The following is a 23,607-nucleotide window of genomic DNA, read 5'->3' as shown; positions in this document are numbered from 1 at the left end:
TAATGGCGGAGAAACAACCTAAAGTCAAAGGGGAACTGGCGATTTCTCTAGTTCTGAGTCCTGAGGGGGAGGAGCTACGGAAGGAAAAAGGGAGGAGCCTGTGCAGTGCACTCACTCAAATTTTCCAGTTTTCTCAGAACTCCCTACTGCAGCAGTCAGGACTGAACTCGTATTTGAGGAAAAGACAACAGCTCTTAGACATCATTCACATCATTTTTATTGTAATAGATCTCTATCATATACATACAGTACAATATGCTTAAGACAGATTTTTATGGCACATCCATTGTACATTTTGCAGTTGCTGGTATTGCTGTGAGGTTACAGTAAAGTGACCACTTCTATCCGTTTACTTAGGTAGAGACAACAGGTGGTTTTGACCTCGTGGGTAAGAGATGATGGTTGCTACAGCAAAAACACATGCACTGTCATCGGTTTATATATTCCACTAGGGGTGGGTCACACATTCAGTTACAAAAATCAACACTTGAGTGGGTGGGGTAGTGTTGTTGTGTTCTTGTAAAAAACCCCTTTTTCGTTGTAGTCTTGGAATACGCTACAGCAGTGGCTACTGTGCTCCTGGAAAAACTACAGGATGGACGTGGTTTGTGTCTGCACCCAGTTTGATTTTATTTAGTTGTTTTTTTGTCCCCTTCCTCACGCGATCTAGGGCTGCTTTTGAGTTTTCAGAGCTGCCTTTGCCAAGTTTAAATTCCGCTTAAGGTTCTTTTTTTTTTTTTTTTTTTTTGGGGGGTTAAAAAAAACAACAGCTCTTGACGATGCAGTAGGAATGACAGGATAATGGTGTACAAGGATCTAGCATTCGGGTCTCTACTGCGATACGACTTTACCATTAATACTACAGGTACGGAGTACTGTCGAGCTATTCACATATGTACAAAGTCTGCAAAAAAAACCCAAAAAACCAACAAAACACAAAAACCAAAGTGTGCGTTTTCTTTCTGCAGACCATGTTCAAGATAAATAAGACATCTAACAATGATTAAAAAATATATCATGTGCCTCTATCATGCTTAAGTGCCGTTATCCGTTTTCGCCCAGTATTTTTCCCTCGTTCAAATGAAAACGGACGTCAAACATTACGATAAAAGATTGTCTAAAAAAAACATTAAAAAAAAAAAAAAAACACAAGTCATGATATGTAACACAATACTAAAGTTTGCCAGCTTTCAGTTGTCAGCTTATTTTAGTGATAGGTGTGAACATTGTGCACATACAGTAGAAGAAGTGTGAAGAAGCGGAGCGGTTTCGAGCTCCTCCTCTATCTGCTTCTATTTTTAAAGACTCAGATTAAACACACCGTCAAGTCAAAACGTCCCCTTAGTGTTCTGTTTAATTTTACTGAAAGTGCTTCATGTACCTCCGTGGAGACTTTTTACGTCTCCAAATGTGCAATTTTTAGCGTTTGGATTCCCTCCCAGCGACCCACCGTTAGGTGTTAATCAAAACCAAACAAGAACGAAGAAAAAATAAACGAAAATAAAACAGTGTGAACTCACGACAACCGGTCGTTGTAAGCTGAATAAAAAGCAGGAAGAGAAGTGATTTGAACGGGAGAGGGGGTGGAGTGTGACTGACACGGCCGCGTGGGGCTATATGACCTGGCAGCAGCTGTGTGGGGTCGGGGTGCAGAGCAGACCCTCCTTGGGGCCTCGGTGAATGTTGACCGACAGCGTCTTCTCGGTCAGTGGCATCTGCAGCGCGCGGTTCTTTATGTTCCTGTGGTTCTCCCGGGCCAAGTCCAGCTCCCCCAGTCTCAGGGTTCCCGAGCAGGGTCCGTCCAGCAGAGGGTCCGCCAGCACGTCCCCCAGTGGCGGCTGGTGGTAGAGGTTCCCCTTCAGCGACGGCCCGCCGAGCAGCGACACTTTGTCCAGGCTGCCGGTGGAGCCGCCCATGCACATCCGCCACATGGGGCGCTCTTGGGAGTCGGCCCCGACGCTGCTGCTGACGCCGACGCTGCCGCCGACGCCGCCGGAGCCTCCACCGACTCCACCGCCTCCTCCTCCTCCTCCGCCGCCCCCGCCTCCGCCCGTCAGGTTGTGGAACTGAGAGCTCAGACACAGACTCATGAGTTTTAGACTCTCCACCAGCCCACTGGCTGCCTTGGCCGTACCCTTCCCCTGTACTGACCCCGAACCTGGACTGGCACAGTTGGGTGGACTTCCCTGTCCTGCCCCTCTTTTTTCTCTGTCCCCTTTCCTGTCTTCCCTATCATCCACCACAGTCAATGCGTGAGGTTTAAAATGACTCTCTGTGTCTTCGTCACTTGTCTCTGAGCTGGGGGTAAAAGTGGCGTTTGTCGGCGTCTTCGGAGAGGATATTAGCGTCGATGGCGATGGTATTCTAGAGTTCAAATTGAGGCTAAGACTTGGCTTAGGAGGACCAAATCCACGTAATTCTGTACTTTCCTCCTCTTCGTCGTCTTCTTTGTCTTCCTCGTGGATCTGGTTTAAAACCGGAGCGCTCATTCGAGAAGTCATACGATTGCTAGAAGAAGACATGGAGGAAGAGGAGCAGGAGACTTTGGAGCGAAGCACTACTTGCGAAGGTAGAGCAGAAGGGGGCAAGCATTTATCCTCTGCTCCTTCTTCTTCCTCATCCTCCTCGACGCTGAACAGACTGGGACTTCGTGGTTTGCACGGTCCCACAGACCCCAGGGAGCCCAGCCTGAGGGGGTTGGAGTGGGGCTTCCCTAGGGGTCTCAAACTTTTCTCCTGATTTTGTCGTGCAGGCTGCGGTTGGCTGGAAGGTGGCGTCTGGATCTCCTGCCGCTGACTGAGGTCCAGCAGTGCAGTTTTAGGCCTTGGGCCTTTGTGGAGGCTCTCAGCGCTGCGGGCGGGGGACTGGGGCCCTCCGGGGTGGGATATGGCAGGACCTCCAATCCCGTCACTGACTTCCTGGTGAACATCTACTCTGGTAGGCCAAGATTGCCTGTAAAGGATTGCACACAATAATGTTACTGAAAAATACACATCAAAGGTTATTTACGTTGATCTCAGATGAATAATTAGAGAGATTAAAACCTAATGTCAACTAAGCATGAGAGATACCAGCAAAAAAAACACATATGTTCCAGATTTAAAAGCTAAAAGACAGAACCAATACAAAAAAGCTATCATATAAGTGCTTGTTCAAAGTAGTTAAAAAACAACAAGAAAATCGCAGAATCATTTTACCTCAAGCAAAACAACAAATTTAACCTAAGAGGAAAATTCAAACCTTTTCCATTCCTTTGACGTAGCCAAACAAATCCATTTTCTGGCTTGAGCCAGTGAATGCTAACAAGCCGTTAGCTTCTTTCAGATAACAAGGTTTCTTTTCCTAACATATTGTTTAATAATATTAATAAAAATTAACAGTTACATCCTATGTAGTTTATCTGAGAGGTTTATGGGCAAACTAGAAAGTTTCTGCTTCTGCCTACAGGTTCCTATTCACTATTATTATATAGTTTACATTTAACTATTCCTCAATAAATGGTGCTAGACCAGCAGCTCTTTATGCTAAGCTGTGCTAGCTAGAGCTTAGTTTGCTCTCAGATAGACATTATTTCACCAGCACATTCTTTAAGAGCATTAATAGGCTAACAGAATTCATTTTTATAAATATGGCTTAAAAATGTATATTTACAAAATATATTTTATATTTGACATAGCTGATGTTTGAAAATACCAAATCACTGTTCCAGCACTAGCTCTTAGCCTTTGCTTTGCAGTTTAAAGAAACTCAAGAATACATATGTAAATTGGAAAGTTTCAGACTGATGCTTTATGCTTTTTTTTATTTTTTAGCAATAATATTTTTTAAATATATTATTTAAATACTAATCTTTAACACAGAGAATTAGGTGCGGCACCCATGATAATGCTAAACTGTGCTAAGTAGCTGCTTCCCAGCTAATTTCACAAACACATCAATTCTAATAAAAAATTAATTGATTTCATTATAATTTAAATTAAAATCTTTTCTATGTCTGATTAAAGGTCACCATGTCTTTCTCTCTAACTGAATAAACAGTGTTGCTTTTTCTTCTTCGCTGTTTCTCCAGAGCTGCGGCTCTTTTCTGTCTGCTCTTCATTCCCCGCTCAACAAACAGCTCTGCCTTTCCATCTTCTGTCGGATTTACTTTCTGGAGATTGACCGTAGGCGACGTTGCAGAGACAGCTTCCTGTCCGCTTCAGGAAGCGCGCGCGTGTGTGTACGTGTGTGTGTGTATAACGATGTGGGACGTATATATTTACCTGAACTGGGCCTTGCTCGGGCTGGGGGACCTTGTCTGGCTGTGCTGCTCTTTCTCCTGCCTGTCCCTCAGCATCCTCTCTGCCAGCAGGAAGTAGGTAGCTGTGATGTGGTTGTATTGGTTCGACTCCAGAGCCCTGAGACAGTAGTTACAAAAACTAAATCAAGAATTGCCCTTGCATATCAACTTCTTCTTCTTCTTTGTTTTTTTGAATAACCACCATAACCCAAGAGGTCATTGAATTCAACATGGCAGAAACTCACAATTAGCTGCTTCGTTGCATTTTAAACAGTTGATGACAGTCAATTAAGCTTTAGTGGAAATTATTTTGCTACGTGTGTGTGTGTGCACGTTTATGGTTCGATCGGAGGGAGATACCTACTCGGTTATGGCGTCTCTGTCGGCGATGCCCCCCAGCACCATGCGCTGAATGATGGAGCCGTGCTCCTCCTCCGATAGGCTGCGGTACGACACCAGGGGGGTGGACAGCTTGGTGGCCGGGGAGGGGTCGACGCCTTGGAGCCATTCGTGGCCCTCGATCTGCTCTAGCGTTGCTCGTTTCTTTGGGTCTCTCTGTAGCATGTGGCCTATTAAGCTGGAGGGAGGCACAGTGGAGATTAGCATCATGGAGTTTAAATCAATGATTTCCAAATTAAAAAAATTAAAAAGGCAGATTAGGTGAGGCTTTGCTTCTTATGAAACTTCTTCCCAACTTTATCCCTGAACCGATCTGCTGTGTTCTCTGACTTTGATAAAGCTTCATATTCCCTGACAAACATTGACAAAAAGATCCACCATAAGATTAAAGTAGGCTGGTCAATAAATCAATAACAATATATATTGCGATAGACACGCAATAAATATTGATAGATAATACGTCTGATAGAATATTCAATATTTATTAATATTCACTGAATTCTGATGTTAAGTGCCAAGGTTAAAAAGGTATCAAACTATTCAGAGCAGGGTACTTGGTGCACTTTATTTACTTTACAAATGCATGTAAGCTACAGTTTGTACTGTTTCAATTAAAAGAAACATGTTTTCTCACCACTTTGATTTATCTTGTCCAGCTGTCGACTTTAAGTCTGTGTCCATGTCCAACCAGAGCCAGGTATTGTGTAGTTGGTGCAGGTATTGTGTAGTTGGTGCTTTTAATCAGTTTTCAGTTAAATTAATTCAATCCAAGTCTATAACAGTCACAACATGTCACCAAAATCACTCTGTCCCTCTAAAATCTTTCAGAAAATCGCAAAAGTGTATCGAATTGTATCATTTGCGGACTGTTGCAATATATATCGTATTGTGAGCAGAATATCGTGTATCGTATCGTGAGATTATTGTATCACTACAGCCCTAGTTTATATAGACAACAAATTTACAAATACACTAACCTTTGAAACACATTATTTTAAGTCAAAAGTTATTGCTAAGACTACTGTTATCCCAGCATTCTTTTACATTTGTGTTTTCTGCTCAACCGGTTTAAAACATGAACTCATACGACCATCACCCCAGCAGATATTCCATGGCTAAATTGTTCAGTCACACAAGCAGGAGGAAGTCCTGTTTCTCCCCCCCAAGGCCTCATGGGAAACCAGGGTAAGTGCCACCGTTTGAAGCATTGTGTTAACGTCCACACAGAATAATAAAGTCAAGGCCAAACACAATGCGCGTTCCGGGCTACGGCTGCTCGAAATTCTTTCTTTCTGTCTGGATGCGACATTAAACCCTCACTGGGCTCAAAGAAAGAAAGAAAAAAAACAACAAGAGAAGAGGCGATTTGAAAGCGGGTGCATTAGTTCCACTTAACGCAGCGCCGCATCCCTGCTGGAGCAGCTCGCTCGCTGCAGCAGCAGCAGCAGCTGGGTGGAAAAAAAAAGCAGGACACAACGAAGAACGGCCACACCCTTCGCTCCTCTGCTCTGCTCTCCTTCTTCACACATCTCCAAACATGAAATATGCAGCACCTGCAGAGTACTCTGTCCATCTGTGTGGGTTTGTGTTGCCCGGGCATTACTCACTCTCTGCAGGCAGGGGAGATGTGCGGAGGCACCGTGTATCGACAGTCCATGATCATGGTGAGGGTCTCGCTGTCGTTGGCCTCCTGGAAGGGAGGCTGACCACACACCAGCATGAAGAGGATCACCCCCAGACTCCAGATATCTGCACAAACACACACACACACGGAGAGGGAACACTGTCAACGGTGAAGCAAGAAGGGTTATTTTTAAAAGGAAGAAAACACAAAGTGAGGCATGTATATTTTCACTGGTTAGTGACCTAGATAAGATACAGATGCGCACACATAGACACTAGGTGGTGCTAGAGCTTCTACCTGGTTTCCTCTGAACAAAAGAAGTGCCCTTCTGAAATTGTTTGTGTTTTTTATTTCCATCAGAAAACATATGGCTATGATCTAAAATTAAGGGTGTACAGATGGCAGTTTTCTGGCCAAAAAAAAAAAGATCAACAGTAGCTGCGTTTCCATTACAAATGTGCACAAATCTTTGTCTGTATTCCTCTAATGTGGGACAAAAAACAACAAAATTTTACAATTGCGGTGTTTCCATTAAATGACAAACACAATTAAAATCAGATGTGAATAAGTTTGATCACGCAATAAGTCATTAAACATGCCACGCTGTGATCATCCTACTACTTCCCGTTTGTCTTCTTCTTCGTGGTTTTCGGCAGTAGTAACATGAGGTTGTTGATCACGTGACTGGTGACTTGCGACAAAAGCGTTTCCATTGCAGTTTTGCAAAATAAACCGATTTCGATACGTCCTCCCCCCCAAAAAAAAAAACAGTCTCATCATTCTGACGTAATATTTTAGCGAAAAACAAGTTTTTTTCTTTTTTTTTTTTAATTGGTATGTTTCCATTAAGCAAATTTATTTTTTAAATGTCAAGTTGTGCAAATGTATGGTCAATGGAATCAAGCTAATGTCGACAAAGTCTCCAATGCCACCGGAAAAAAAAGTTGCTAGATTTGTGGCTGGTTGCGTTTTGCAAATAAATCTCACTAATCGATAGGCCTGCTGATAGATCCTCCACTTGGAATAGGCAGATATACATGACGGTCAAGCTGTGTCATAAATCTCACACTATTAAGACTGCTGGCGGTTCCATGTGCTGAACAAAGTGGCCTTTTGTTTTTTCCACTTGCCCTACAAAACATCTGTGCACATCATGCATATATATATATATATATATATATATATATATATATATATATATATATATATACACACACATATGAGCTGTCTCCTTCCTGGGTTTAAGTGGAGTGTGAAGCACATTCGATCAGAAACCATTTCCATAAATATGTGCCAGCTCAGGATGCGTCTAAGCGAAGACGAGGCTCTGCACGGCTGCCTGCAGCCAGCGGCGCGCTCGCATGTCAACACACGCACACGCACACACATCCACTCACATACACATACATACATACATACACACAGTCGACAGGAAAGTGGGTTAACGTGTTCATCCCTCAGAGCTTCATGCAAATGCTAATTTCATGGAACAGTTCTTTTAGTTTGATTATTTAAAAAAAAAAGAAGAAGCAGCACAGCTTTCTGTGCTCAGGGCGGTCGCTGCTGCTCCGGTCAGCAGGATGCTCCACTGACACACATATCACACACTCGTACGCCGTCTCCTGTAGAAGCGCACAATCAGTGACTTTTCGGCCCCTTCTCAGCAAAATCCGACTGATTTAAGGAGGGAGGGTTTCTTTTCTTCCTGCTTTAATTAACTAGAGTGCTACTTCTTAGGTTACTGTTTAAACATAAAAAAAAAAAAAAAAAAAATCTATATGGCTATTAGCTGAAAGCCTGCCCAGATACATTCAGATTGCTGTGAAAGACTTTCAGGTGAATTAGGTCGCAGATGTTCTTCTTATCAAACATAATGGTTTGACTAACTTTTGTCTATTTTTTTTTATTATTTAAATGTGTCACAGTAAAGATCAGTGAAGGATTGATCTCCAGGTTTAAGAATTACACCCGTCAGCTGTAAGAATTAGATGTAGACGACATTAAAGTGGCAACAATGTGAGCTCAAAAGAAATCAAGAAAGACTGAGAGACCGGGCAGCGGCCCAGGGCGGCTTCTCGTCTCGGGGGCGACATGAGCTTCGTTGTTTGCGGTTAGCAGCTGAGGACGACATATTTAACTTTCTGCAAAAAAATATTACAGTTTTTTAAGATTTGAATTTGTCTGAAACTGAACTACAACATAGGAAAGTGAAACTAGAATTACTAACGGCAATGATCTTATGATGTAACGTGGGTCGTATTAAATAGCCATTAACTAATAAGTGTTGCATGGCCTTCCATTGTGGATATTATATTTACCAATATCATAGAGATTTCACATATATTTTTTGTTTCATTCTCTGCTTCAGTCAAACAGCCCATAAGCCTGCACTGTGTCACACTTTCATGTTTTTCAGAAATTCTCAGAGTGTATGGAAATTGAAATGATGTGTCATGGTTGGTTGAAAAAGCAGGGAGAAAAGGGAGGTGCTGAATGTTTTTCGCCCAGGGTGCCGAACAGGCTAGGACAGCCCCTGGCTGACAGAGGCCATTCATTTAATTCACTGTGAATGTTGTAAAAGCTGCCATGGTGCGTTTCAAAAGAACCTCCTAAACAACTATGCACTTTTTTCATTAAACGTGCTTGAGGGTGGAAATTAAAACCCAACAGAAGCGACAGCTCTCTTTTTTAAAAGAGAGGTTGATTCATCCGTTATTCCCCTTGACAAAACGTGTGCTTTTGCAACTCGTAGCAGTCTGAATGCGGAGGAGCCCTAGTGGATTTATCATCCTCGGACCCCCGGTGATTTATCTTTGCGTGTCTCCGCTTCGCTCCAGTTTGCCAGAACACGCCGGAGAATCCAATCTGTCGGAGTAAAAATGTGTTGCCTCACAGTGAGCGGCGGCGGCGTCTCATTCTGCTGATGGAGGGAGCGAAAGCTGCTGCGGCCGCCTCTTTACCCCCCACCCGTAAGCGGCGTAGCCTAGCAACGGCAAGCTGCGCTCCCTCATTACTTACGTCAGCTGTTCGTTCGAACTTCCTTTCGATAACTTTATTTGTAAACCAGATGGTTGACAGACTGTAGCGTCGTACTGAAGGCTGCTTCGTGTTGACGGCTCTCAGAGTGAACGTTCCTTTCTGCAGCCCAGAATATTGCTCTTTATATAACTGCTTCTCGAAATAAACAACAATAAGCAGTCCTTTGTGTGCTGATATTTTTAACCCCGCGCCTAAATGAGCTAAACTCAGCCTCGTCCTGCTGATTGGGGAATAAATATATTTGTCTCCCTTGATTATAATTTATAAAACTCCTCCTGTTCAATTTAGATTTTATTGCAGTAGCAAAAATCACACATCAAAAATATTCAGAGTACATTTATTTGGCGTGAAAAAGAAAAACTGTACTATGTTGAGGAATATTTCTCTCTTTTTTGTCCTTCATCTATAATTGGAACAGGTTCATAGGATCAAAATGAGCCAAACCAAGAAGCTGAAAAAAAAGGGGGGGGGGGGGATGCCGACACATTGTTGAATTTGCCAAATCTTATTATGCAACAATTCAGTCGGACACTTTAATTAGGCAAACACATTCAGAAGACAGTGAGCTCTTTTAAAAGATGAGTTTTGCTCAGCTTTTTAAAAGATCGGCAAACTGTGATTGGCCAAAAAATCACAATCGGCAGTATTAGATGGGTATCTTTAACAGATACCCATCTAAAAAAGATTATCATCTTGATCTCTTTGAAAGATCAGGAGCCTTAAACAGATATGAACCTTTTTCCATTATCTTGAAGCATGGTTCTCTCACTGTGGAGCAAGAACTACATGACCTTTGGTTGTACTCTGAAAATACATCTGCCAGGTAAACACAAACCGGCAAAATATAGCGCTAATGCTTACACAATAAAAGTTGACTTTATTTTAGGATTTCTATTTTTTTTTAACCATCTCTACCAATAGCGCTAATAAATATGCCTGGCTGCATTATGCAACACATAATGACACAAAATACCCCCATTTCATACACAGACGCAACTCTGAATGATGCATGCGCCTTGCTTGTGTTCTTCGGGAATGCTATTAGGTAAGTTATTATTTTTAAGAGCAGCTTGAGCTTTTTTGAAGAGGAGGAGCAGAGCTATATTTAACTTCCCATTTATCGGAGACAAAAAGAAAGCCCACACAGCGGAGAACATCAGAGAAGAAAAAGCACTTATCAGTCCAACATCATACACTCCAAAAGACAAAAAAAACACAAAAATACAAATCTCCGACAGCCTTCGAGGTTTTCTGAGAAAAACTGAATTGTAAATGCTCTCAATTAATGACACAATCCTTCTCAAATAATAGCATTATTATCAAGCAAATAAGCATAGACAAAAACAAACTAATTAATAAAATGACGATAGAATAGATTCCACTCCTAATAATAAAACAGAACATCTCTAGCAGCAACATGGCCATCAGCAGATGCGACACAAAATTCACAACATTTTAGGCTTTTGAAAAAGTAATGACGACGACAAAGAATCCTCATCGATGAGGCGAGAAACAACAAATGTTCCCCAATATTAGGTTTTGTTAAAAAGATTGGACAATGCCCCTGCCCTTCAGTACCTGCTAGGTAACCGTGAGTCAATAAAAGTGGTCACATCATAACCAGGGTCCCTGATGCATCATCATACCCCCTCTTCCCCGCTCCCCTCCTGGCTCGTTCCACTAATTGGAGCAAGTCCAAATTTGCCTCCTGATGGGTTTAAAAGCACATCAGTCCCAATTTCCTTAAAGATCTTAGAATTAAAAAAAAAAAAAAACAGCGAGCACCAGAGGGCTCTGCTCATTATGAGGTTTTTTAAGAGATAATTTATTTTGGCGCAGGTATGAGAGTGAAATCCTACCAGAAAAATAAAAGGAAGACTCTGCAGAACCGGGGAGGAAAGGTGAAGATAAACTAGAAAATAACCCGCCAAGTGTTTACACAATTTTAAACTGTAGGGCATCAGAGTAATACGATTTTAAACGGATTTTTATGAGTGGGAATTATTGCTGATTTTTTTTTTCCGGCAATAAATTCAACAGAATGTAAATATTTCTTTTTTTTTTCTTTTTTTGTTTAAATGTCTGAATTTTACTTAGATTTTCAAACCTCCTGGTATTTCAAAGACTTTATGATACCACACAGTTTAAGCAAAAGTTCAAAGTATTTAGAAAAGAAGAAAATGATGGGTTCTAAACTGGTCTTGACAGTGGTAATTACATAAATTAATCTGTTGTTATCACGTCAAACCCACCTGAAATGTTTGTTGCTAGATCAACCAAATCGCAAAATTTCATTTAATGTCCCAGTAAAGCTTCACCTGGTAAAAACTAGCCTCTTGTTCTACGCTTCGCTTCGTACAGAAGGTCTGGACCTTAGAATGTTTAGGAACAATTGCTTGATGGAGGCGTGGACTTTGTGGAAGTTTCAAACAATCGTACTGGATTTTAGCCAGTCGCTAACATTTGGCCATGACGTATGTAATAAGCCAGGGCAACTGTGAAGAAGCTATGCTATAAAGTTTACTGGAAATGACATGCACTGTAAACAGCCTTACTATGAAGACTTCTGTAGAACCCCAAGGGAGGAGAGCCATTTTTGCCAGTAATAAAATGTCTTAAACATTCCCCTTGCTCAAACATTAATTGCTCAATATTTAGAAGCGTGGCCAACATGGACTGAATGGCTTTGTTTACTTCCTCTACTGCTAACTACAACCATAAGCAGACAACGATTCAAAAACAGAGCAGAAACTCTACGTCATCGTTCACAACTCCTCCTTTTGCGCACTGATCGGCCTGGTTGAAATTCTAGCAGAGAAATCTAACTCAATGGGAGAAATCTAAGAAGCAGCACTGAAGGGAGACGAGAATCAAGCCAGATAGCAATGGCGAGGTTAAGTAAAGTTGAACAAACTAAGTTCCTCATTGCAGGACAGAGTAAGCCATTTTCTACCCTAAATAGCTCATGTCTAGTGGTTCTTATGGAGAACTGAAAAAAAAGCAAAGCTATGCTGTAATTCTCTAGCAATGAGCTTCGTAGATTTTTTTCCAAGTTTGTTAGTGAAAAACAATTATTTCTTAATGTGGCATTTCTTTCCCCTCAACTGAATAAATGCACTGAAACTGAAGGTTGGAGATTATCTTTACAAAAGGGTGGCAACTATTTTACATGCGTCATTTCTTGTGCATGTAGCATTTTTTCTTTTTTATTGGAATCTTCAGCTGTGACTTATTAACCACTCTGTTACATGAACTCCTGGTCGAATTATCTCGTGTTCTCAAGGTCTTCCTTAGCCGACCGACAACCTCCGAGGGAGCCCGGCTCGATAAAGCCCGAGTGTTAACAGCCTCTTTATCTCTGCTGCAAACTGGGCTCCGTGCCACTTGGCGTGACTTGAGAGGAACCTCGGCGTCCTGCGGATCTGTCGGCGTTGTTGCTCGTAACCCCCAAACAGGTAACCTGGAGCCCCTTAAATGTCAGGACCGCCGGCCTCCGTCCAGACTGCTCTGCATCAGGCTTTACCCGCTGCTACGGCGGGGAACGATATTACATGCCGGCTGGGTGGATAATCCCAACAATCAAAACATCATCATCTCAGCCGAATGAACAATAACGCAGGGGCGATGCAGCTGCTCCACAGCACAGAACACGCTCACACACATCCGTGCACTGACAATATACACAAACAAGTCCTCAGACAGAGCACACACATCCAACCAAAGAGCACTATGATTACTCTACTTTTTGGAATATGGAAGACGCTCGGCAAAAAGGGGAGAGAGAGAGAGAGACAGATGGAAATAGCCACAGCAAATCCACTCAGTCAGAAAAACAGAAACTGCTTCTCTCTTGCTGCCGCCTTTTCTTTCCCCTGCATTTGCTCTGACGCAGTGGCCTCTGGGCAGACACAAGAACTGCTGATGCCTCTCCTCGCTCCGTCTACTTCCCTCTTGTTCCTTGCACCTCTTTCTCTCCCCTTGTAGCGAGGGGTCTGTGATGCTGCCGTTTTGATTTGGTTTCTTGTTACGATTTCATTTGATACCCAAATACTTGCTATCTTTGGGAGAGATGCGTCTTTGCGGTGGAAACAAAGACGGCAAAGCTACTTTAGGTGCATGCAGAAGAACGGAAAGCTGCTTTGTCCCGATCAGGCAGATATATTGTTATCGGTAGAAGGGCCAATACTGTTAATTAAGGGAAAATACAAACAAAAATAGATCACAGGTGTAAGAGTGCATTGTTGCTGATCACCTGCTTTCTAAGCTGCAACTTGCACATTCTGGATATTGAACACCTCCGTCTCTTTTATCAGCTGGCTGATAAGCTGCCAGGAGGCCAAAGTAGTCAGCAGAGTCCATCCATAAAGTGGAAAAGGTCAAACACTGTGATCAACGCTATTACTCTGGGTCATTTTAGCCAAAACACCATCGCTTTATTTATTTTTAGCATCAGCAACAACTGATTCCAATGGCTGCTGGGATCAGGCTAGCCTCCTTCCCACTGCGGACTTACCGACTGCCGGAGCGTCGTACTCGTCCCCCAGCAGTATCTCAGGGGCCGAGTAAGCCAGCGAGCCGCAGGACGTGTTCAGCGTCTTTCCGGGCTGGAAACGGTTACTGAAGCCGAAGTCGGTGAGCTTGACGACGCCCTGCTTCTCGAAGAAAACAACATTTTCAGGCTTCAGGTCCCTGTGAACCACGTGGAGCCGGTGGCAGTAGGAGATGGCGTGGACGATTTGGGCGAAGTAGCACTTGGCCACCTTGAAAAAGATGAGAGATGAGGGAGAAACAGTCAGAAATCTGGTTTTATTGACACCTTTCAGTTTACCTGACGGGCATTTCAACCGCCTAAAATAAACTGCAGAAACAGACAATTACCATTAGCCGTTTAGCATGGTTAGCATGTGCACTGTATGTCACAGTCATTATACCTATGCAACATGAGGGTGTGGCTGAAAGATGAAGGTTGTCATTTTACAAAGCGTTTAAATAATTAAATTAATTACATTTATCTCAGCCAAATACCCGTCAGAACGTCTGAGTTTGATGTTTAAACATTTTCCCCAACATTATTTGAAGCTAATGCAAAATATTTCTTTTTTAGTATTTTTTGCTCAGAAACAACATGTAAGAAACTAAAGAAAATAAACTATGCTAAGCAGCTAGTTATATCTAAGCAATAAACAGCTAATTAGTAAGAAAGTTTAACATCTCTTAAAAGCTGTTGAAAGTGGAAAACATAGGGTCAAGAACATAATTTCATACGATTACGTGCTAAAGTGAGCGACTTTCTGTATGTGATCTTCTAGAAACCAGATTTGTTTTGTTCACGTTGCTAAAATAGCTACAACATTTTGGTGGGAATCAAGCTAGCACACGGTGAAACTTTGGTAGAAGTTACAAAGAAATGCATGTAAAATAACTGATGTCAGAGAAAAACACAAGTGTGACATAATGTCAGACATTAAAATATGAAACATTTGCTGGTTAACCTGCTGAAAAACAAGCAGTAAGAACAGAGAAACCTGCTAACTAGCTATCAGCAAAAAGACAACAGCTGTTAGCAAGAGAAACATTTTAGCATGAAGCTAAAAAAGAAGATTGTAATTGTACTTTTGGAAGTAATGTGTGCTATTCCAAATTAATAATAGAGATAACTATCAGAATGTAGACTTATCTGCAGAAACAAGTCATAGTTCTTATTACTTTGCTAAAATAGCAGAACATCTAGGTGAGAAACAACTAACCCAGTCCAAAGATAGCATGAGGAAAGTTTATTGCATAGAGTTTTAAGTGACTCTATGCAATAAGAAAGTTTCCATCACCCCAGATAAAAGTGTCAGCACTGCTTTAAGTACTAGGTTTACAGCTATTTTTTTTCCAACTTCATTCCAAGCTAATGTCAGCTAGTAAAGGAATTCTTTATATGGCCACAGACTCCGAGTACAATATACCTACAATGTAATGGGAGCACAGCTAATGGGGCTCTGTGGAGCACTGCAGCAGGCTTCTGGAAGTTAGCCAGTCAGAGGAAAGTGGGCTTAGCTGCCCATAAAGAGGAAGAAGCTAAAACATGTTGCTTCAGCAATAATATCAACTAAAAACTTATAACCGGCACAATATACATTTTTAGAACCCAATTCATTTAACTCCAGACTCAAAGAAACAATACAATGTACTTTTTAAATTCTAACCCTGTTCTCATATGCCAAGGAAAGCAAATGATTTCAAAGTAGATTCAAGACACTGGATACCTAAATAAGAAGAAACGGTTCAACTAAAGTCTATTGAAACTGAACAACTCGTCCCTTTCTGTGCCCTGACTTGCAGTGCTGCTATGCTAAATGCCACAGACTTACCCCTGGGGGTCTTAAACTAATGAACTTCAAAGGATCTGTCTGCACAATGCATTCATGAGCCCCAGACAAACATTGAACTTTGTTGCACTGCCTTCAACCAAAAACTTTGTTCTCACTTCAAAACACGGGATTTTAATCCATCCAAATTCCCATTTGCAGATTTTCCTCCTGTCCCAAGATAATGAGTATTAATTTTGAACTTTTTTATCTCTCTTAATTCTCTTGAGGCGAGTCCAAGGTCAGACGATGACATGGAAGACAAACGATGCATTTCTGGTTAATAGGTTGACGAGCTCTTGGTAACCACACAGTCCAACGCCGTCCGTCTTCTCCACCCCTCTCACCTCTTCACTGAGGCCTCCATCGTGCTTCATGATGCAGTCGTACATGTCTCCCCCGTCGCCCAGCTCCAAAATGAGGTAGAGCTTGGTGGCCGTGTCGATGACCTCGTAAAGGCGCACCACGTTGGGGTGCTGGACCATTTTCATGCATCTGACCTCCTGGAAAAGGTGGCCCCGCGCCACCGGGTCCAGCTTGGTTTTGTCTATGACTTTCACTGCAACCTGGAGGAGAGTCAGAGGGAGAAGTCAAGAAACAAACTACTTTTACAATTGGGAAATTGTGTTTTTTCGACACATATATTTGCACTAATTTGTAATGGATTTGCAGCTGCAGCGATACACCTTTATGTGCTTCATGTACAAGTGTACCTTCTCTCCGGTGAATACGTGTCGTGCCAACTTGACCACTGCGAAGTGTCCCCGGCCCAGCGTCTTATCGAGATCGTACAGCCCGGCGATCTTCCCGTCATGATGGCGCTTCAGCCCTGACATGTCTGAAGGATCAGCCTTTTGTTGCCTGCTGCTCTTCAGCTGTCACTTCTCCATTTCTCCTGAGTCGGTTGAAGTTAGATAAAGTTGTTTTGGGAGCTTTTATTTTGTTCCCGTGTCTTGAGGTAGTTGTACAGAGCCTAGCGATTGGCTGGGATCTCCGCTGTTGCGCTAAATATTCAGGCCGGCACTCGGCTTAACTCAGTCCCATCAAGTGGTGATCTGAGGGTGAGGAAAGTAAAAAGGAAAAATATTAAAACTACTACTACCCCAAATGTGACAATAAGTGATGAGTAATTTTTCACTCAAAGTACAGAAGTCTACAGCTGTAGCTAATCTGTTAAAAAATGAAGTCTGACCTTTTATTCTTTAAAACTATAAAAGTTTTACTTCCTTGACCCACACATAGAAATAAAAATGTGCATTTAAAAATAAACGTTAGATAAAAATATATACTTAACCTCAGCTTAAGTTCACCAAATATGCAGATGACTCTGTACTATCAATGGCTTTTTGACATGTTAGGTATTTTTACAGTAAAGTTTCATTCAAGAGTGATAATAAATAAACACTGACTCTCTAATACCTGAGGAAACATTTCTTAGTTTTTGGTAATATGCATCTATCGCTATGGTTACCAAACCAGGTCCTGGGTTCAGTGACATGGTTTGGTCAATTTAAACCAGAATCCAAACAACCATATTTTCCCATAAATATCACCTGTTATTTATGCTAAATAATAAAAATAAAACTATGATAAAGCAGGCTTTTTTTTTTTTGGCTTGAGGTAAAGTCTTCAAAAACTGGTGGTCAAAACCATGAAGGCCCATTAAAACGTTGTGTAAAATCATAACATATATCAACTTGAAAACGCCAGATACATTCATTTGAAGTTTAATTTCTTGATTGAATAAATGACATGAACTGGAAAACCAAAACACAAGCAGTTATCTAAAGGAAAGTGATATCTAGTGGTCAAGTTGTGGAAGGAAACCAAAACTATAAATGCCTCAAATGTACCAGTTGGTGAAAAATGTTTGTATTGATAAGCGGATGTACATACAAACATAGATTGTTAGATTGTCAACCTAAAAAGCTAAGCTGAAATAATGAAGTGCTTAGCAATAATAAAACAGTTTTACTAGAATTGACATCAACTTACACAGACAATTCTGATCAAAGTCTACTTTTCTGGAAAACAACTCACACCGTTTTAATCGCAATATAAATTAAACTCAATTACTTCCATTGCCATGATTTATCATTTATCCCTTATTTTCTCTCTCTTTCTACCAAAAACTAGATGATAAAAGTCCTCAGTTTGGTGCTTTGGTCTCAACCAGCCCTTTTATTTTAAAGGGCAATTTTATTTACAAAGACTTCAAAAATGAATTTTATTTGTTGTTTTGTTTATTTATTTTGGATATTTAAAATGTCTTCCAGCTCCAGTATTAAATGTTCATTAGAATTTAAAGTTTACTAATCTTTGACAATGAGCTCTTGCAATATTATTTTGCCATTACCATTATGTTACTTTAAAATAGTCTCAAAACAGCAATATTATCGTTTATTGCGATAACTTCAGGAACAACTTATCGTCCTGCAAAATGTGTTATCGTGAGAGGTCTAAAACTTAATCCAATTGTTGCTTTGTTATACTCCTTTAAAATGAGCAATCATCTCCATGTCTCATCAGCTGTTTTTCTTTTTTTGAGTTGCATGAATGCATATTTCCTCCCAGCAATGACTCAGACGCTGTGCTCTTTTGAGACGCTTCGTGTCTTGCTCACTTCTAACCTTTTGCTCGGATCATTCATGCTCTCCGGTCGTGCGGCATATGGCTTCATCACTCTGATTGTGAAACAAAGAAAAAAGAAAAACCCTGCAGGCAAGGATGCCATTCCACTTCCAGGAATTCACCTGCGTGCCAAGATCAAAACTTGCAGCACGAAACACAAAATGTACCAGCGAGGAACATTCCAGGGAGGTGATGTTTTCCGAGGCGTGCCCCGTTTGTCGACGGGCTCCGAGAAGAAGACAACATAAAACTAAATAAAGGTTGCCAAGGAAGCACACCTGTGGGCATAACTAGTGGTAATGAAGAAATATCTGCCATCTGTGGTTATATGGAAACTTGTGGTTGCTCAAAGGAAGCTATAAAAGGCTCGGAAAGCATTTGGCCTGATCCAAAACTGGAAAACTGTAACTGTGAGAAAAAGAGTTTGTCAATTTTCCAACTAAACATCATGCAGACAAACACATTTTGAGAAAAAAATAAAAAAAAAAAAAAAAAAAAACTCTTGTATACTCTCTCTCTCTCTCTTCGAAACGGCCAATCAAAAGCGTGTTGATTTTTCCAGTAACGAGGCGATGAAAGGACAAAACACACACACACAAACACACACTCAGAGTGCTGATGATGGGCCAGGCCAGGTGAGATCAATGCTTGCTGCGGCGCGGCGCTCGGCGGCCGAGATGGCCTCAGTCAAACCCGCTAAGTATTCGCAAATGGCTGATCTGCCGGTCTAAATCCAGACTCCTTATTGGCCTAAACGAGGAGTGTTTAATCACTTGATTGGCTCAGAGCAACCGATTGACAAATCTGCAAACTAAGAATGAGGTTAGGAATTGTTAATTACGCACCCTCTGCTAGGCTTTTGTGACACGTCTATTCACAGACCTCAGTGTTGGTTGCATAACACGTTGGAGTTAGCCGGTGGTGTATTGATTTACAAAGTAAGCTGTGTGTAAGTTGTGTGTGTGTATGTGTGTGTTCAGGGAGATACACATATCTACATCTGAGGTCAAAGACCTGTTTTAATAGCTGCACTGTTCCCACAGCTTCCAATGAATCCCAGATAAGAGCGTGATCTGACTGTTGATTAGTTAGGCAGATAAGCAGAAACTTTGACACCCAGGTGAAGAAATATCCCAGATATGTTGCTTCAGAATAACCAAGGAAAAACTGAAATATGGATCAGTTTTAGCAACAGATAAATACCTGGATGTGAACCTAAAGAATTTACCCTTCCTATGAATTAAACTCCTTTTAATGAGACATAGCCCTTTATAGCTTAGATATTTTATGCACAAATTATGTTGTCAAACATGGTGGTTGATTTTGATGTGGACGATATGGCTCTTCATCCAGGGCAGCAAGACTTGAGGAATGAGAGGTGATTAGGCCTCTTGCAATAAGCAATAAATCAATTGATTGCATGATAAATTAAAAATAGCTCCATAATTTCCATTTGCTGGATTTATTGTTTTTCTCTTTTCTACCAAAATTGGTCTTCAGTCTGGTGTTTTGGTCTCAACTAGGCCATTTTTGAAGGACAATTTTGTTTACAGAGATGTTATAATTCATTTTATTTGTTGTTTCTGATGTTTTGGTCATTTATTTTGGATAAATAGCTAAATGATCATTAGAAAGTAAAGGTTATTGATCTTAAGAGTGTGTTCTTCCATTATTACGCCAACAGATTTATAATATTTGAAAATGGTCTCAAAGCAACAATATTATCGTTTATCGCAATAACTTCTGGGACAATTTGTCATCCATCAAATTTTGTTAACGTGACAGACCTAGAGGTGGTTGACAAAAAAAATGAAGAAGCAAAAGTTGAGATGTCAGTTGCACTCATTTCTTTTGTATTGCTTCTTTTGTCTGCTCAGTCCATGATAAACCTAGTGAACAGTCAAACCTCGGAAGGAAAACATGGCGGCACTCTCCAGGTGGCAGTTGGAAAAAACCCCGGGGGGGAATTTAACGTACGATAAAATGCGGCCTCGTTTTCTCTAGAAGCATGTTGCAACCTGGTGCGTACAAATGCTTGTGTGGAATCGCCACGCTTTTGAATCTGTTCCATCGAATCTTACAAATTCCTTTCCTTGATTTTTTTTTTTTTTTACAAGCTTCAGCTTATTGAGGTTTTAAAAAGTTACACTCTTCCAAAACGATAACTATTCCTCGTGCTATGCAGTTTGGAATCCTGTTTTTACCAAAGAGAGTGGTTTGGAGCAAAAAGTAGTGCAGAGTTGCACATCCCCTACAGGCTGCTGCACATTGCCTGTCAGCTGGAGAAAAGAAGAAATCTACTCTAAACGAAGACGACTAATTTGACTTATTTCATCTGAAACACATGAACAGCATTGGGGTGGTAACATCCGTCTTCTTAAAGTAACTCCATTTTGAGACAGGCACCTGTTAAGACGCCAATTTCGAATTTGCTAATTAACCAGCTAATATATCGGGTTGTAAAATCGTTAAAAGATAGAACATTCTGGAGAATCAAATCAACAAGAAATTGTTTTTAACATTATATACGAAGTAATCGATATGTTTAATTATTATAATGGAAGGTTGGTTTTAACCAGAACATTTTTAGCTTGGTTTAAGTGCTGCTCAATATTTTACAGATTTCTTAATGTCACTGAATGTTGCATCATGATATTTTACAGTATGATATATGTGGTATATGATGTCTTCATGAGGGGAAAAATCGATTTAGTGTGCCACGTTTCAATACAACCTTAAATAATTGTGTGTGATGACCTACATATTAATTTAATACAAGCATTGCCTGAACAATGTTGTCCTCATTCTACATGCAAGGCTGTAGTAAAGCTCCCTCAGCACAGACAGAGCATCATGTCTGTGATTTATCTATAACACTGTGCATCCAGACTAGGTCAGTGTCCAGACTTATACATTTAATGTAGAGTTTGTGGTTGCAGATGAAATCTGCTGCTGTCAACGCGCCTGCTGGCTGCATCCACAACAACATGACAGAGCAGAGAGCAGCAGCAGCAGCAGCCTGCGCCAAACGGCACATCGGCCAGCGCTGCAACATGATGCATTAAACAAACACACACAATCCATCACAACCACAAACCAACTTTACAACAAACACCCCGGATTCTACCCTGCGTGCATTCTCCCACCAAGAACCAGCCCGACTTACCACAGAGGAATCCGAGGCAACGCCAGGCGTCCTATCTGGTCCATTTCAATGCTGCGGGATTGTGCGCGGCTCCCGGACGGGTATTTTTCTTCTTCTTCTTCTTCTTCTTCTTCTTTTTTTTTTCTAACCAGGTTGATATCCGTCACCGCTCAGTTCAATACACTGCTGCTGCTTACACTGAGAGAACCGGCGGAAGGTCGCTCCCAAACAGTCCAGAGTTAATCTATCACACTGTCAACTCAAGCCCTCTGTTTCCCTTTCGCTCTGGCGCTATTAGCTGCGCCAAGTAAACACAGGTAGCAGGATGATGCGGAGCTCCGGCCTTTCAAAATAAAAGGACTCAGACTGCTGCTGTGGATGATTTGATTTCATTTAGCTGTCAGAAATGATAATGATAATAATAATAATAATAATAATAATAATAATAATAATAATAATAATAATAATAATAATAATAAAACACTAAGCATCTTAAATTTATATCAGCAATTATCTCAGATACACTCGATTTTATCTTCAAACTCAAACGATTATTAAAGCAGAGGCGGTTCTGTTATTATTGGTGCCCTGGGTGAACTTCTCTTCAGCCCCCTTTTCTCTTTCAGCTACACTAAACTAACAAGGCCCCTTCTGCGAAAAACAGAAAAATAAAAATATATTTTTTAACTTTCATCAAGAAAGTTATCCAAATCATCCTGTTTCGTAAAAATAATTATCTTTTTATTTGTTATTTTTAAGTATTTCTTTTTCAGTTTTACAAGTAGAAAAAAAACATTCAGATACAATGTTAAGTTCAACAGGTATTGTCATACTCTTCTGATATGTGTACATAAAATGGCCACTGACAGAGAAAAAAATATTAAGATTTGAATAGGCTGGGTCAGACTTTAGCAACAGGGGCAGCAATTTGTTTTGCAGGTGTAGGGAGACAAAACATTATTTTCCTTTTTTTTATGAATTTGTGTTTTGAAAACAGTGTACTTCATATTAAACTCAAAGGCCTATATATCGTATTAAATATTGTTTTAAGAATTTTCATGAATATAGACAATATTTCAGTATTTGAAAATTATGATGTGATAGTACACTTTTAGGAACAGCATGGAGGTAAAGCCCAGGGGATCTATTGAACCTACCATGCATCAGTTGATAGCTGCTCATGTATAAGACTACATATCCATCAATCAGTGTTAATATTATGACCACTTCCCTAAGAATAGTCCCCCGTTCTTCCAGAACCAGCATTAACTTCATCAGCAGTACAGGTGACAGTAGCTCATCTATTAGATTGGATCACATGGGTCTGCCTTCGCTTCCCACATGCATCAATGAGCCTTGGCTTCCCACGACCCCGCGTCGCTGAGTCATCAGTGTTCCAGCCCTGGGTCACTTTTCATAGATATTGACCACAGTGGACTGGGAACACCAGCCCAATATCCTTAAAACAGCAAGAGCTGCAGTTCTGGAGATGCTCTGATCCAGTCATCTAACCATCACAATTTATCACCTGTCAAACTCACTCAAACGACCAATATCTTACCCATTCTGCCCTCCTGTGATGCAGTACAGTAACTTTAAGGGAAAATAACCATCACAATTGCCAAATAATCCCACACACTAACAGGTGCCATGATGAAACAACAATTAAAATTTGTTAAAGTTATTCACTTCACCTGTTGCAATGTTAAGTCTTATCAGTGTACTGTAGATGTATCTATTTATAGATAAAAAAGTTTATCCCTCTAATAATAAAGGGGGATAAACTGTCTAAAACAAACTAGTGAACATGCTAAGATGCTTTAGAGAAAAAAAAAGTCAGTGAAATCACTTTTTTAAGTTATTACTAAACTGGAAACAACAAAGCAGACAAAATCTTTATTCAGTTTTCAGTCATTATTCAGCCATGTTTCCATGCAGGGTTTAGTGTGTAAAACGTTGGGGTAAACAGGCTTAAAATAAACTTAAAATTCAGCAATGGAAAGGAAAGCACATTAGGGCACATCTAATTGGACTCCCGAATGCTTGGCATGCCCTCTATGTCATGCCACCCTTAGCAGAGAGCCATACCACTCATATTAAAAGTCGCCAATATTTCAGATGAGCCTTTTACAAA

General features: G+C 40.9%; 1 protein-coding gene across 1 annotated transcript; it reads right to left on the bottom strand.

Moving 5' to 3' along the window:
- Positions 1-1,088: 1,088 nt before the first annotated feature.
- LOC106957479 (SNF-related serine/threonine-protein kinase-like) lies at positions 1,089-21,810 on the bottom strand. Its single transcript, XM_015048848.1, has 8 exons — positions 21,495-21,810; positions 16,411-16,752; positions 16,045-16,263; positions 13,855-14,101; positions 6,286-6,427; positions 4,644-4,856; positions 4,263-4,397; positions 1,089-2,952 (listed from the first exon to the last, which is right to left on the bottom strand). Exons 2-8 carry the CDS (start codon positions 16,531-16,533, stop codon positions 1,614-1,616), a joined length of 2,418 nt encoding a protein of 805 aa, XP_014904334.1. The 5' UTR covers positions 16,534-16,752; positions 21,495-21,810; the 3' UTR covers positions 1,089-1,613.
- Between the last annotated feature and the right edge of the window lie 1,797 nt (positions 21,811-23,607).

This window comes from Poecilia latipinna, unplaced genomic scaffold (genome assembly GCF_001443285.1).
Source record: "Poecilia latipinna isolate Pla-1442-1.1 unplaced genomic scaffold, P_latipinna-1.0 Scaffold907, whole genome shotgun sequence".
Lineage (NCBI taxonomy): Eukaryota > Metazoa > Chordata > Actinopteri > Cyprinodontiformes > Poeciliidae > Poecilia > Poecilia latipinna.
Note: the sequence above shows the minus strand (reverse complement) of the source record. Positions and strands in the feature narration are given on the sequence as shown.